This window comes from Idiotropiscis lumnitzeri, chromosome 12, assembly GCF_059441095.1.
Source record: "Idiotropiscis lumnitzeri isolate Australia: NSW breed Sydney's pygmy pipehorse chromosome 12, RoL_Ilum_1.0, whole genome shotgun sequence".
Classification (NCBI taxonomy): Eukaryota; Metazoa; Chordata; class Actinopteri; order Syngnathiformes; family Syngnathidae; genus Idiotropiscis; species Idiotropiscis lumnitzeri.
In genome coordinates, this window is record NC_142402.1 from 14,944,085 (window position 1) to 14,960,505 (window position 16,421).

General features: G+C 40.1%; 1 protein-coding gene across 13 annotated transcripts in view; it reads left to right on the top strand.

Moving 5' to 3' along the window:
* mbnl1 (muscleblind-like splicing regulator 1) overlaps positions 1 to 16,421 on the top strand; it is a 56,067-nt gene that overhangs the window by 27,403 nt on the left and 12,243 nt on the right. For all 13 annotated transcript variants that reach the window (XM_088310564.1, XM_088310565.1, XM_088310566.1 and 10 more), the window contains 3 exons: positions 11,880 to 12,050; positions 13,286 to 13,507; positions 15,455 to 15,694. In XM_088310564.1, coding sequence (XP_088166690.1) covers positions 11,880 to 12,050; positions 13,286 to 13,507; positions 15,455 to 15,694 — 633 coding nt within the window. The remainder of the gene's footprint in view (positions 1 to 11,879; positions 12,051 to 13,285; positions 13,508 to 15,454; positions 15,695 to 16,421) is intronic.

Genomic DNA, 16,421 nt, shown 5'->3' on the forward strand with positions numbered 1-16,421 from the left:
CCGCTAGCGCTTGTCGCCGACATGCGAATCATAGTTGATAACTGACTTATTTTATTATTCAACCCAGCTGCGCTAACCATGCGACTGTTTTGTTTTCATAAGCGCATTCCTTCATAGGATAGAAGTGTCTGGGCCTGTCAGTTTTTATTCTTCTAGCTTCTTCATGCAGGCTTTGCGTCCAATATATACAAGATTCTCTTTTTTTTAAATTTTTTTTTTATGATGAGTTGTTAAAATGTCACTCGTGAAATTGGATCCGAAGTTTGATGTGCATATTTTTGCGGTTATGCTGTGTATTGACTTGGTCTTGAAGTTATGTAGACAAAAAGAATCATGCCATGGGCGGCGATGGATGTTAGCCAAACTCGTTTGCCGCTTAAACATGTTGCCTTTTGAGTTTGAAAGTACTCTAATCAAAGTCTTGATTAAGGTTGGGCATTTTTTCTGTTGTGAAGTGCAGTTCAGTGCCGGTGTTGTTTTGATCCAAATAATGTTGATGTCATGTTGTTCATCTTTAAACTGCAGGGGTGTGTCGGTGACCGGCTCGGAGTGTGTGCCTGCGAGTGCACAGCAAAGGGTTGACGCCACGTCGGTCACACCTTCTGGCTTTGATTGGGTGTTCTTGCTCAGGCACGGTGGTTTCTCAAAAAACCTAATTAGAGGTATACGATGGGACCTGAGTGCTGATTCTTTTTTCTTCTTTTTTTTTTTTTTTTTCCACTGAGCTTTTTACTACAGTACTCCTGTCAGGTTTATGCTGAATGGTATTATTTATTAATTTAATTTTATTTTATTTTATTTTATTTTTTAAGTCTTTAAAGATCACTTCTTATTTATTTATTTATTTATTTTTTAACTGTGAAATCCAATCAACTAATGGACTCATTCGCATTATAAATAAATGCGACTTCTAATGTGAACACAATGCATGATGTGACACGAGTGTTGGGGCTCATTTGACCATCTCATGTTGCCGGAGTAATGAGACGGGAGGAGGTCGAAATATTTTGGGGATATGAGTCAACGCTCCTTGATCGCCTTATTTAATGGAGACATCACGTCATTGCCACGGGTAATAAATGAACCGTCTGCGTTGCTGAATTACGACTATCACCACAAGTGTCCACTTTATGCTACACGTTTCAAGTGCGATTTAAATTAAAGCCAAATGGAAAAATAACTACTGTTACTCAGAAGAACTTTTCAATGACCATGTCGGCACTCTTCCGAGCTTTCTCTCCTGCCCGTGCAGAGCGTGATTGATGATGTATTGATCAGATGTTTGCCGATGAGCGTTGATACCGCCGATGCGTCACATACGTATCCGATTAATATCAGATATGTGTCCCATATGGGCAAAAAATATCATAATTGAGCTACAATGTGAACATTGACCCAGTGACCGAAGGGTCGCCGGTTCGGCTTCTTTGCCAGCCACGCATTGATGTGTGAATGTGTGCATATGAGGCTTTGGAAAGTGCTTTGGGTGCCGGATGGTGTGGATTAAGCCCTTATATAAGTAAACCTATTCACTATGATGATTTTTTTTCCCTAGTGGTGTCAAACACTCTAGGATTTTTACTACTTGCAGCGGGGCTCGAGGGGAACGGTGCATTTGAATTTGTACGCTGCAGTTTTAGTTTGTTTTTTTTGTTTTTTTTTTTTTTTTACATTTGGTTTGTATAATTGGTATATTTGCATGTAAGGCTTGACCTGAAGCCTCAACTTTCACGAGTATATCATCATTTTTAGGAATACACATACAGATTCTGGTTTCTAAACGAGCTTTCTCCTCGTCCTTGCGTAGATTTTCACCGCTCCCATTTCCCCCAAAACATGCATGTCAGGTTAATCAACTCTTAATTAGCCATAGGTGCTGATGTGTGTGTGTGTGTGTGTGTGTGTGTGTGTGTGTGTGGTTGTTTGGATGCTTGTTTGTCTATATGTGCAGTTGACTGACGACCAGTCCAGGGTTTAGCCCGTCTCTTCTCCCAAATCAGCTGGTGCCGGCTTCAACTCACCCGTCAAACGTAATGAGGACAAGCGATACTGAAAATAGATTTCCACTCTGGAAAAACACTGGGAATTTTAGCCGTACCACTCATTAGCCTCTCATTTGTGGTTGGGAGGAGCAGAGAGATGCAGCTTTTTTTTTTTTTTTTTTTTAATGGTGTCCAACCTTGAGGCTAAACGCCTTTTTTACTGCTTTGAATATGACGAAGAATCCATCTGGATGTCTGGGTGCGGTCTTTATTTACACGCTTGACAGTATTTTGCACAAGCACATATTCGAAACTGTCTTGGAAATGGCAGTCTCTCTCCGTTACGGGCTCTTTTAAAGGTCATCCACCCACATAATAATTTTCCAGGTGATCCTTGAAGGAATTTTCTATAAATTCCTCTTGTGTCTAGCATCTGTGCTGTTTATGCTTCATTTTGATCGGGTCTGCCGATGCTCAGCCATGCTGCAATGCACCATCAAATGAGTCTCTTATTCTTTTTTTTCTGTTCTGACACCATACAGTGCTCGTATATCATCTCGATTAGCAATCCAATTTAAGCGCTTAACTCAGTTAAATGAGAAAGTGCCTTAAGAAGCACCAAATGTATTCTCCTGTTTTACTTCAGGTTAAAATCTTCACATAATTTTAAAAATAGTGTCAGAAACAAATTGAATTACTCCTACTCTGCTGTCGGCTTTCTCGTCCTTAATAGAAAGACGAGGGGGGGGGGGGGGGGGTGAAAACATCCTGCTTTAGCTGGTGCCAAGTCCGAAGGGGATAATCACATACAGAAACAGGATTAGGCCAGTTGACAGTGGGATTAGAGCTGCAGATAGGATTAGCGTTTTTGAGATCAGATTAGTGTAATATGTGCCGGATTGATTCTGTAAATTCACTGTTTGGAGGAGCACATGTGTACATTTTACAATGCAGGCGCCGCAGAGCTCAGATGGAAACTGCAGATGAGATAGAAAAGGAGCGCACGGATCAAAGATAGGAAGTGGCGTGTCGCTCAGGTTTCCCCCCCCCCCCCCCCCCTCTTGAAGTGCTGAGGTGTGTTACACAAAGTTGCCACCAGTGTCGTCTTCAAAGTCTCTATTCGTCTACAGTTCACGTTTCGTACCTTATTGTGTGTGTGTGCGCGTCTGTGTGTCTGTACAATACCAGTGAAAAAAATAGTAGTCTTGAATAAAAAAAAAAATTCAAAAGAGAAATGCCCGATTGAGATAAACAGCCGAGAAATGAGCACCCCTCAGCAATGCCCAAACAAAAGCGCCATACAATAAATTCACAGGAAAGCATTTGTGGAGGGGAAAACAAATGCAGTGCAAGGGGTGAGATAATAAAAAAAAAAAAATCCACAGCGGTCTAACTTTGGACACAGAGTTCCTGTGTACGTGACATCTGACCTGAGGCATTTCTTCAAAACAACACCCTCTCGGGTGTGAATAACTCACGCTGTTCGACTGTTTGTGTGTACACAAATAATAAGACTGCCGCCCCGTGACGAGCACTATACGGAATCAACTACTCGAAAGCCTCCAAGAGCAATTTGCAAATGTTTTTGTATAGCAAAATTTAAAGTCCCTGTCAAGTGAAAATCTAAATTTGACTCACTGCAGAGAGGATTGTCAACAACCTAGACACATTTGAATGATTAACAAAAAAAAAAAAAGTCCCCAAGCATTTCAATGAGGCTTCAAAATTATGACAAAACAAGCCAAGCGCTAAAACGCACCCGTGGATGCTTCCTCGTCTGGAATCATTCTTTTGCTCGCACTTTACTATGTTTGAGCTGCACAAATGTATCTTAGTATGTGTGAGCGGGCTCTCCTAAAAGAAAGAATAATTTTTCGAGTGTAAGCATACGAACTTCATAGTGCAATTGTCGCGCTCAAATTTTTGTATAATGGGGGAGGGGCATAAATGTGTCACTGGGCGCCATTTTAGCCTCATTCAAAAATCTCAATAACTGAAATTTTCTGTAAGACAGTTCACCCCCCCCCCCCCCCCCACACACATACACACAATTACATTCACTGCCTGCATAGGTAAAATGAATGGACTTTTCGACGTATATACCCGTCAATGGGAGTGAATGAGTGAAGTTCAACACTCATCTCAGTATCGTCGGACATGATTAATTTGTTTGGAAACAAATCTTTGATTTCACTTTAAAAGTCTGTAAAAAAAAAAAATCAGACGATTTAATGTTTTCCAATGGGTCACAAAATTGCGCTGCTTACTCACAGATTTTGTATATTCTGACTCAAGCACCCATCAGAATGAAAAACATATTGGTCTAGCCTTTGGCATTGCTGAAGTTAACTTAATAGGTTAAAAGAAAAAAAAAAATCTCAAGATGCTGCACCTCCGTAGCACGCATCACGTTTGTTTGTGCTCGACCTTTTGCTCTCCTGAATTGAACATTTTGGACAATTTTTTGCTGTCAGAGACTGAAGGACCAACTCGTTCTGACTGCAATGATCACATGTCCAGATATGGTTGTCCAAATATTTGCCAGTTCCATCTAGAATAGACAACTCACATTCCCGCACATTTTATCCCTCAATGTTTAGAATGCTTCCGTGTATCTTAGTTTTATAGCTGCACTCTCACCCATAATCTTTTGTGCCATTGTTCAGGCAGGGTGGTAATGCGTCACCAGGGGCAAACGGTAACTATTATCGTAGATTAACAACTCCCACCCTTCCACGTCTTCATAAGCCGTCCTGATCACATATCCGTTCCCTGACCACTCGGCAGTGCAATGAGCATCAGTGTGTGCTATGCACATAATCATAAGGGTATGAGTGTTGTGCCGGGTCTGAAATAGATATGCAATGGCAACAAGAAACCGAGCTGGCGTGGCTCACTTTTTCACTCTTTTTTAGGAACAGTTGCTAAGTGTGGTTCTAGTAAAGCACTGGGATTTGCCTTTTGTCCATCACCACATTCTGTAGAGAAAGTTTTTTTTTTTTTTTTTCTTCTGCGTCAAAGCAAGTATCCTGTTGATATTTAATTATATTCTCAAAGTGCATGTTCCATGTCAGGACTTTCAAGACTTATTGCTGTCAGCAGTATTCATTTTCAATATGGATTTTCAGTGGCGCCTTGAGATATGGGTTTAATTTTTTTTTATGTTGCTCTTAACTCAATTTGTATCACAAATTATCTGTCCTGGTTGAGATGAATGGAAATGCTGTTAATCCGTTCCAGCCTCCCCCTGATTAAACCATACACATATTTTGCAATGTTTTTTTTTTTAACTTCAATATTTTTCTGTATATATAAAAAAATGATCATAATTAAACCAAATGTAAAGAATTAAACCCCATGTTGATCTATTGTCTTAGGCTGTATTTGGTATTTCCCATTATGTGTTAGCGTTAAGCTAGCAGATTTCAAGACAAACCTATGAGGTTGTTTTAAAGGTGTAATTTTGTCAGAGCAAAAAAAAAGGCCAAAGGATGACTCGTATCTCCAAAAAAAACTTTGGCCGGGTCACTCTGGGCTCAGTGCACCGATGTTCTCTCTGATGAAAGACGGTTGATTTATCTTCATCTCTTCACAGCTATCACTTGCTTGTCTGCAGCTATTATTTATTTATTTTTTACTAAGAGTTTGCATTCAGTTTGTGGTGCCAAATGTTCAGTATCGAAACTTCATTCGCGCCCATACCAGTTGACTTTGGGTAAATAGCCCGAGCGTGTCGCCTGTCAATCACAAAGCGCGTAGAAACCGAAATCCATTCATTCACAGATTCTCAAAGTAACTGAGTGGCAAGTCAACCGCTGCCCTGTCAGTGACTAACCACTGAATAACTATCACATTTCTGTCGTTTATTTTAGTGCTTCTCAAAAGATTCCAACGTCGTGAATATGCACATCGTTGGCATGTTATCAACTTAAATATTTTTTTTTTACCGTACTTTTCTGCTGGATTTGAGGTAGGGCATGTTCAACAAGAGACCAACCACCGGGCGTGAGCCTTTGAGTGGCTGCTGCTGGCCGGCAACACAAAGCTTCATTCACAGTGTGCGCGAGAGGAGAAAGCGCTTTCATCTCCGGGTATGTTTGGACAGAAGTCACTGGAACGCGGGCCAAAGAACAGTAGAGCCTCACATACTGGGATCCGAGCCATCCCTACCGAACGACAGATTCCAATGATCCTAATTATCATGAGATGTAAACATTATGATACAGAGAGTACCGCAAATCTCTCCGTCCCTCATGGACTTGGAACTAACCTGATATTGCACAAAAATAGAATCCTCCTTTTTCAGATTTAATAGCTTCCACTCCGCAAATTGGGGAGTGCGTCTGTGGGAATATTTACCCGTCCACCATTAAGGTCATGGACGTTGGCGAGGGCCTGACTCATAGTCTCTGTTCTAACTGGGATGTGGTTGTGTTCAAAATGAATCAGTCACATTTTCACTTAATTGAGTGAGCACACACCCGACACAATTTGAAGTGCCTCGGATAACCACAAATCCATTTCAGATGTTCTAGTAGGCTTTTCCTGACACTTTATTTGGCTTTCCACACGAAGCTTGAATGTTTTGTGCGAATGCTGACTATTTGGAACTGTTCATAATTCCCTCTACCAGTTGTAACTGAAGAAAAAAAAACTACCCCAGAGCATTATGCTTTTACTTGGTGTTCTTTTGATAATGAGCCGTGTTGTTTGCGCCAAACATATCTTTTGGAATAATCGTCCTAAAGTTCAAGCTCGGTTTCATCACAGCATGCCAAAAATGTCTGTTAGGCAACAAAAGCAAAAGCCTTATTTGAGGGTAATCATGGCGGGCGTGTGCTGACTCAGGCATTAATGGCTATGTGTTGTTTTATTTTCGATGGGACAGTCAACCTACACTCTTCTAGAAGCTTTACGCTGACTACTTTGTATCACAGCTGTGCCATTTCAAGAGGTAATAAAATATTTACCCAAAAAAATGTGAGTTGTGTACTCACTTTTGGGAGGTCCTCTATAGATTATTTATGTTTTAAAGGGGACGTCAACCCGCCCAAAAATTTGAGCTAAAATAAGCAAAATGCACCTATTTTTAGCCATCTCAGGGAAAGCCATTTTCTCACTTTGTCGACTGAAAAATGAAATCACATTTGCTCAGGGATCTGTTTTCGGAAGCTGAGCCATGATTGGTCGTTAGTTGAGCCCTGAGCAACTGTGATGTCATTTTCAGTTGACAGAAGTGACGGGTGGATATTACTGCTTAACTCATATTCCGCAAACGCGATATTAATCAGAATGCAATTTTTTGACTAGTGCGGCTGCATAGAACATATTTTTGTCTAGAAAATTTTGGGGTTGACGTCCCCTTTAATTAGCACTGTCAATGTCAAGTGTAAATATAATATATTTATAGCGTTAAGAACACAGTTGATGCAGTTCTATTTAATGCCTCCGGGGGTCGACGTGTCACTGGGGCAACGATGAACAAACATGGACTCTTAACTTGCTCGACGCTGGTTGGAGAAATCTAAAGTCATTTGCGCACTTTGCAAAGCCAAAGTCAAATATAATGCATTGATCCATAAACGGTACGGGTACCAATAATTGTGAAAGTAATCTCTGTGAGTAGTATTTAGTTTTGTTTTTTTTTTACATCTGTGCAAGCACTTATTAACAACTGGGTTGACTGTTACTTGAAAAGCAAATTGATCCTTCGGAGTGTTTTGAATGTTACACATCAGCCAAAAATGCTGCTAAATCTTCCAAACAGCAGCAGTATTGTATAACTGAGTCGCATTATCTGCTGTGCTCTCGCTTCTCCTTTAGGGGGGTAGAATATTTCTGTTTTCGCCGTGGGAGTATGATGTTGTTCAGATGGTTAGGTGAAGCAAAGTGCATCTGTACTCATGCATACCACTTGCCGCATGCCTCCTCTCCTCTCCAAAAGGATGGGACGCAGCCCCACCCAGCATTCTTTTTACCTCACTTCATTGTTTGTTCAAACCTCACAAAGTTTCAAAAGCAAGGGTGTGTAACCATTCGGAGGACGAGTGCGCCATCAGGGCGGGACGTGTTTTTACAATTTAGCATCATCAATCAGGCCGCACGGTAGCCACATTATGTATTTTTGGCAAGTCTGATTTCACCCAGGGGAAAAGATACGTGTCTATATGATACCAGAACCTTGCGCATGTTAAGCGCCACCCAAGATGGAAGAATCTTACAAATTTCTCAATTGCTTTATAATGTGTACTAGTACCACCTCGAGCACTAAAGTCGAATACTAAGTTTGTGCCAAATTCTTAAAGGGGAAGTCACACCAAAAATTGTCTTTGCAAGAATATGTTCTCTGTAGGCCCACTAGTGGAAACATGGCGTTCTGATTAATATTGCGTTTGCGGAATGTGAATTAAGCAGTAAAATCCAACTGTTTTTAAACATGTCACAGGGCGGCCATTTTGTCCCTTCTGTCGACTGAAAATGACAACACAGTTGCTCTGTACTCAGTTAATGACCAATCATGGCTCAGCTTCAGAAAATAGGTGAGTCTTGATTGGTTGTTCCCGGAGCTCTGAGCAATTGTAATGTCATTTTCAGTCGACTGAAGTGAGAAAATGGCCGCCCCCCTGAGACGGCTAAAAATATTATTTTTATATATTTATATATTATATATAGTTTTTTATAGCCAGCATAAGGCACAGTGTTATTGTATAATATTTCTTTCTAAATATAATATTTGACCTAAACTAGTAGGTCAGAACAACCATGAAAAGGTCAAATGAACTGGTCAATTTAAAGATTAAGTAAATCTCTTTAAACATTATGTGCTGAATCACAATGTATGTACTTCATTTTGTCTTGAATTTTTTTTTTACTTATTTAAAACAAAATATAATTACATCGAATAAGATCAAATTAAAAACAATTGAATTGATCTAAGTTAAAAAAATAAAGAATAAAAATATCATTCAAAATATCTGCTGGGAAAACACACATTTGTGCTCCAAATTTGCTTAGAATTTTGTCACAAATATAATGTCATACTTTTTGTCACATATATAATGTCATACAGCATGCCGAATACCATTTATTTATTTATTTATTTTTTTTAACTTTGTCCAGTGTTTGCGTGTACTTTTAATTAAAATTTAATTAAAAAAGGAACACCGGACCAAAGGGGCTGTCATCAGGAGGCCACCTCATGGTCCGTACTGCGGGGCAGGATGTTCTCAGTATTTTCATTGTCAAGCTTCTGTGCAACTCACTTATCAGAACAACTCAAGGAATCACTATGATGTCGCGTTGAGAGTGTCTGGCTCCTCTGTTGCCGTGGTTACCGTCTCGAGCCGCGACTCGAGGCTGTTGATGTCACGATCAGAGGGACAACCACAAACATAGCGGAAGGGGTGATGTTCTCTCCTCGCTAATCATAATCATCATCCTTCTTCTTTCAATCACATCTGTGTTCTCACTCGGCGTGCGGTGATCCGTATTGATCTTCACTTGCGCAAGTTCTAACATTCCCCCTGACGCGGGCTAGCGCTCACTGCTCAGTGAATATGGCTGCACCGCCTCCACTAATGCAAATGATTCAGCTATTTGGACATGAGTTGTTGTTTTTTAATGGCTACCAGCAAAACTGGATGTTTATTAGGCATTATAATCGCGTTTGACCTGCCAATCCGGTTGTCAATGTGTCGGGTCAAACAGGGTGAACGCAACGTGATCTGTCGCCTCTGCACAGCACACACAAACACACACACATGAGCCCATTCTGCCCCCATCGCCCCCACTGCATTCTTTGAATGACACACACACGCTTTAAGTGTCATTTCCACTTTTCAACCCAGGTGAGGAGAATCCTGCAGCTCGGCTTAGATTTAGCGTTGACATCAATCGTGAAAAAAAAAGCAAAAAAATAAATAAATAAATCAACCTTTTGCAAAAATGTTCATGAATCATGCAATCTTTTCGCTGCATGGGTCTGTTTAGTACAAATTCAAATGCAAGTTGTGATTTAGGTGTTTTTGTGTATTCATTTGTTAAGCGTAATGTTTTAAATGTTATAGGGTGATTTGGGATTATAGCTTATGATATATTTGCAATTTAAATTACCGGTTGTAATAATAGTATTTTTTTTTTTTTTTTAGGGAGCATCAATCATTTGCAGTTTTTCCACTTTTTTTTCCATTTCCTTTTTGCGGTATTGCTAAGTCCCTGTCCCCCTCCAATAGCAAGGATTATTAAACAACCGTCAAAACAAGGAGTAAGATCTAATCGAGATTTACCATACGATAAAAAGCCAACTGTGACAAAAAAAAATAGTAAGTCCAAAATCAGCAATATCGTGAATTCTACAATTCGATTTATTATCAATTAGTCATGTCTGTACAAGTACATTGCAATAAATTTGAATATTGTGGTAAACACAATTGATTTCAATAGTTCAAATCAAAATGTGTGGTATAAATCCAGTACACACTGAGTGAAATATTTATTATATTTTTTCTAATGTTGGTCATAATATCCCCCCGGAATTAAATTTGACATAAACTATATGATTTTAAATATGAATAAAATTGGCTGTCCATGAATTTCTATTCAGTTTCACTTTTTTTTCATAAAACCACAAAAATAAAGAAGCACTTCTAATTTGTTGAGTTGCATCTGCATATCCACTTTGTATTTCAACACTATATATAGACAGACGTGTGCATCTCAGTCGCCACGAGATCCAATAACAACTTGAGACAGCAACTTCACACTAAGTGGACCAAAAGCGCCCCCTGCAATCTAAGTACACTTCTTCGCCGTGACCCCACTCCTCTCTCACCCTTGCACCTGTCTGGTAATCCAGTATGACTGAAAGCGAAGGAGAGTGAAGTCATGACAGAGTACTGAGACGTCTCCCAGTGGGGGCTGTTCAGTGAGGTCAACCGGGCCTGTCGGTCTCTTCCAAAACGTCTGTGTTGGCCTTTACGTCACGTAATGTGTGGCGTGTGCTCAGGCCACCTGTTGCATGACCCTGAGTTCATGCGTTAATGCCTTTTGTGTTTGGGCTCCCCCCCCCCCTATGCGTCTTCACCGGTCGAAAATGTCATTCTGATTAATATTGCGTTTGTGGAAAATGAGTTAAATCGTGAAATGCACCCGTTTTTGGCCGTTTCACTTCTTTTTTTTTCACTTCTGTTGACTGAAAATGACATCATGGTTGCTAGGGGCTCAGATGGCGACCAATCGCAGCTCACCTGTTTTCTGGAGGTGAGCCATGATTGGTCGTCTTTTGGCGCCTTTTCCCCAAAAAATAAATGAAAATGTACCACATTAATTTACGTTAAGAAACAAGCGGGATTGTTTTCATGATGATAAAAAGTTGAAAAGTTGTCCGATCTGGTCATGAGATTGGTTGGAGCTGAAAAAGATCTTTTTTTTTTTTGTTGTTGTTGTTTTTTCAAGTTTCATAATTTCTAAAGTTAAGAATAAAATATTTACATTTTTTACTTTATTTGATCCATTGTCGACTTACAGCCATATAAATAGTTGTCATGTTTGGATACATTTATTTAAATTGAAAACTAATAAGACAATTACAACAATTTGATTGGTCTCTTTTTCCCTTGTCATGCATCGAACCCCAGTCTTGATGTCGGCAAGTACTTAAAAACAAATGAGTTTGACTCTGACTTGGGTGCGAAAAAAAAATGCAAACTCTTACAGTCATCGGACTGGTTGTCGACCAATCGCGGGTCAGTCCATTTTGAGGGCTAACTAAGTTTTGTCAAGTCGACTAACTTAGACACATTTGAGATACTCATTCACGACTCCACATGAGCGGTTTCACCTTTTAAATGCCCATAAATACAGATAAGATAAGGAAAACCCTTGTCCTTCCTCTTTCAGGGCCGCTGCTCCAGAGAGAACTGCAAATACCTGCACCCTCCACCGCACCTAAAGAACCAGCTGGAGATCAATGGCAGAAACAATTTGATCCAGCAGAAGAACATGGTCATGCTGGCTCAGCAGATGCAGCTCGCCAATGCCATGATGCCTGCCACGCAGCTATCGCCTATGGTGAGGAGACGCGCCCACAAACATGCAAAACAACGAACCCACTCATGGGAGGTTCGGCATTCACCTACATGGAAATTTTGTACTTCATGTAGTATCTGTGACCCGGTGAGTGACATGGGTGTCAGAGTGTAGAGTTGGCTAACCCGTTAGCAAGTCTACTTCTTGAGCGACTTGACAGGTGGCCAATTGGCAGCTCGTGTATGTTTGTTTTCGTCACTAAAACGATTTAGTGCTAACATGGACGCGTTACCTTGCGCTGGCAATCGTAGAAGTGCTGTTGTGGGACACATTTTACTTTATCTTGCATGGATGGATTTTGCTTTGACCTTTTTTTTTTTTTGTAATGAAATTAGTCATGTTTTATGATTGATTGATGCAGCCCTAAACTCTCCGAGCTGGTTTTGTACTCAAGCCAAAGCAATAAAAGTATTGCTTTTTTGTCATCTACTGGCATCTTGGGCGTCATTTAAGGTGAATTGAGGAGCTTGATTTAGATAAAAGCTGTCATTTGGCGCCATTTGGTGGGCTCTATAAGATTAAAAACTGTTTTTGAGTAGATGTCAAAGAGGTTCTAGGTCATTAGTAAGCTTAACATTTTAACATTGTTTTAGTTACTGTGTACAGATTTGTTGCCAAAACTACATACATTTCATCAGTTTACTTTTGACTGAAAAAAAAAAAGGGTCAATTAGGGTAATCCAGTCGGCCATCTGGATCACACTCTTGCAGCCACAATTGTTACAACTCGCAGATTTAGTCAAAATTGCAAACAGTGTACAAAGTAAATCATAAAATATTAGCAGAAATCATTTTTGAAAATTATTTAGCGCTTGAGAGGGGAGTGAAATATAATTTAAAATATGAACAATCGGAAAAGATTTTGAATTTTAATAATAATAATAATGATATAATAATAATATCGTAGGAGAATGGATGTTTGAATTAACAGTATATAAAGAAGGGACGCAATTTCTTCTTCCCACTCCTTTTTGAATATAGAAAGCAAAGTGCTGTGTTTTTGTGTTTTTACTTTCCATTTCATTTTTTGTGTCACGTTCAAAAAACACTCAGCACACGCATGAACGTACCCACATTTTGTCTCCCAGCGAGACTGCAGACTTGTGAAAATGGAGACAATGCAGCTCATTTAATATCTCTGCGTGCAGCAGATTTTATCTTCTGCTTTATTGTCTGCACAACGAGATCACCCTAAACTCTTTTCCTCCATCTTTCAGCCCATGTTCTCAGTGACGCCCGGCCTGGCCACCAACGGCAACGCTGCGGCCGCAGCTGCCGTCGCGGCGTTTAATCCCTACCTGAGCCCCGTGTCGCCAGGCCTGATGCCTCCAGAGATCCTACCCAGCACCCCAGTCCTCATGGCTTCCAGCCCCGCCGTCAGCCAAGTCCCCAACGCTGCCGCTGCAGCCCAGAAACTGCTGAGAACAGACAGACTTGAGGTAACTGCAGCCTTCTTCTCTTGAAATGACATAAACCGGACGCGTCTGAAAAAAAAAAAAAAACTCAAACGAAAACTCCTCATGGGGCATTTGTTGTTTTTACTCGGAAATGTACAATTTTAACAACAAATGTGGCTTTCATCACAGAAACTACCAAGAGACGTTTTGTATTTCATCAGCTCAAATCAGCAGTGGCGAGATCATGATGAATACAAATCATTCCTAATTTAGATCTTGATTGAAATGATGCAAGACTACCACAAATGCTTGCAATCATTTACATCAGCAAGCGAGTATCCAGATGTGCATACTGAGCTTTTGTTTGAACCAAAACACGCTACAAACTACACATGTTGAATTTTTATTTATTATTTTTAATTTGGATTGTGCTGCCCCCTGCTGTCCCAAACGTGAACAACAGAAATTGTCTCACAAGAACTTCAAAAGTTGCTTTCCTTCAGTGTTTGCCAACCTCCATTGAGCCAAGGCACATATTTTTTATTAGAAAGATCTTACTGCACACCACCAAACAAAAACATTCCAAAGTATACACCGTATGCTGAAATAATCTTGATCTCAGTCGCAATTTTCTCACACACTCGCATATGCTGACCGGTGGTACTAAGTATGCAATATGGGCTAATTAGTTGAGACTTTTTGTCTATAATTACCATTACCATGCAACATCTGATTCTTTTATTTTCTCCTGTTTATATTTATATTGATTTTTAATCCCTCCTCATTGCAGCTCTTTGTTTGTGTCTATTAATAAGAATGACAACTGAATTTCCCATACTGCATAAAGTCTTATCGAGACGGCAACAGATTAACCTTGTCGTCTGCCCTCTAGTGGAAGCGCATTGTATTACTCTGCCTGGTGTTGGCATAGCATCTGTAAATGAATAAATATATTTGTAGTGAATAAAGTATAATTCTCGGATCAGTTAGGTGAGTTTAGGAAATTTCCTGCACGACAGCTGGCACTAATGTGCTGCAGCATAGTGATTGGGAGTCACTGCTCGACTCTACCGCACCTCAAGGAGGAATATGATCAAATGAGTCCTTTTTTTTTTCTTGTTCAAAGACTGCAGGTCTCATCCATTTTTAACTTTATTGTAGTTTTTGGAACTGCGCACCAGCCACAGAGACAGATAAAAGCCTTGATGACTCATACTTAATCTGCATAAACATAAAAAGCAGAGTGATTTGTGCTTCGCGCCGTGCTGTTTTTATGAGAGCAAAAAAAAAAAAAAATGGTGGAGCATAAAGTGCTTGCATGCCAGTAAAATTGTGGCAAATTATAACAAAAATGTAATTATAAATTGCATGAGCAACTTTGCAACAATAAAAGAAATAGCGCACTAAATGTCTACCAGCTGCTTTTACATTTTTCTTTTTTTTATCGTGTCAGGCATAATCAGTGTAACCTCATAGGCCAATGAAATGCTGTTTAAATAATGTGAAGCCAGAATAAGGAAGCTCCAAAAGCATCACAATGATGATTGTTGACCTGCATTTGTGTCACTGCTCTGTATTAAATACAAAATACATGTCGGACGTTACAACTGCAAGTGGATTAGTCACGTAACTCGCTAACTCAGCATGGCGGCGTCAATTTTTGTATTGTTTTCATTTGTTTTTGTGTTTTCAAACGCTGTGGGCGTGTCCATGAATGCAACGCTTCGCTCACCTGTCAATCAAATACCATTGCAGATGAGGTGTTTTTTTTTTTTTGGTTTTTTTTTATATCTGATAAATCGCTTAATTGACAAATTAATGAAAAGATTAATCAATTATTAGAATAGTCATTAGTTGCAGCCCTGATTTTATTCAGTTTTTTTTTTGGGTTGGGGGGAATATGAATAAACTAAGCTATGATCTTGATTTCAAAACAAATCACCACTTGTTATACCACTGTATATTCTTATGACCGTGTCTCTGGCTTAGGTGTGTCGCGAGTACCAGAGGGGAAACTGTTCCCGGGGGGAGGACGACTGCCGCTTTGCCCACCCCGCAGACAGCACCATGATCGACACCAACGACAACACTGTCACCGTGTGCATGGACTACATCAAGGGGCGGTGCTCCCGCGAGAAGTGCAAGTACTTCCACCCGCCGGCGCACCTGCAGGCTAAAATTAAGGCCACCCAGCACCAGGTGAACCAGGCCTCAGCCGCCGCTGCCATGGTGAGCAAACTTGCCGAATGTGGTCACATTTATCCGAGCCCACAAACAGAAAGATAGTTTCCTTCCTTTCTTGGAGGACTTTTTTTTTTTTTTTTGGTGCTTCCTGTTGATTACTTCCCTTCCTCCTGACTTTATAAACGGGTTTTATTGTGCATTTTTAGCACTCGCACAGCCATTTTGTCTTTTGTTTTGGTTTTGTTTCTTATATGCTACTGTTGATGTAGAGCGGCTGAGAGCTGGAAGTGAATTATTGCAAAGTGACTCTGACTAGGATGTGCACAGCGCAACGTCCTCAGATGTAGTCCGGTGAACCCCCTTTTATCGCGGCGAATATGTTTCAGACGACTCGCAATAGCTGACAATTCCCGACACAGAAACCATGTTAAAAATTTTTTTGATTGGCGGGTCACGATGGGTTCTAAAATTTGACAGAGGGGCCGGACGAGGAGCAGATTAGATGGAGTGTTTTGGTAAACTCACCTCGTCGAAGAAAAAAACTACATTTAATTTTAAAGGAAAAGTGAACAAAAGCATTACAACAAAATATCTCGCTTTGACGCGCCACAGTATTTAGAAAATAAAACATCAACCAGGTTTATTCATTGAATTTTTATCAAGTTCGGCGGGCCGGATTAAAACGTTTAACTCATTTAATACCAAAAGACGTCAATTTCCATTTTTTTATTTATTTATTTTTATTTAGCTGGTTGTGAATGCGTTAACGGGC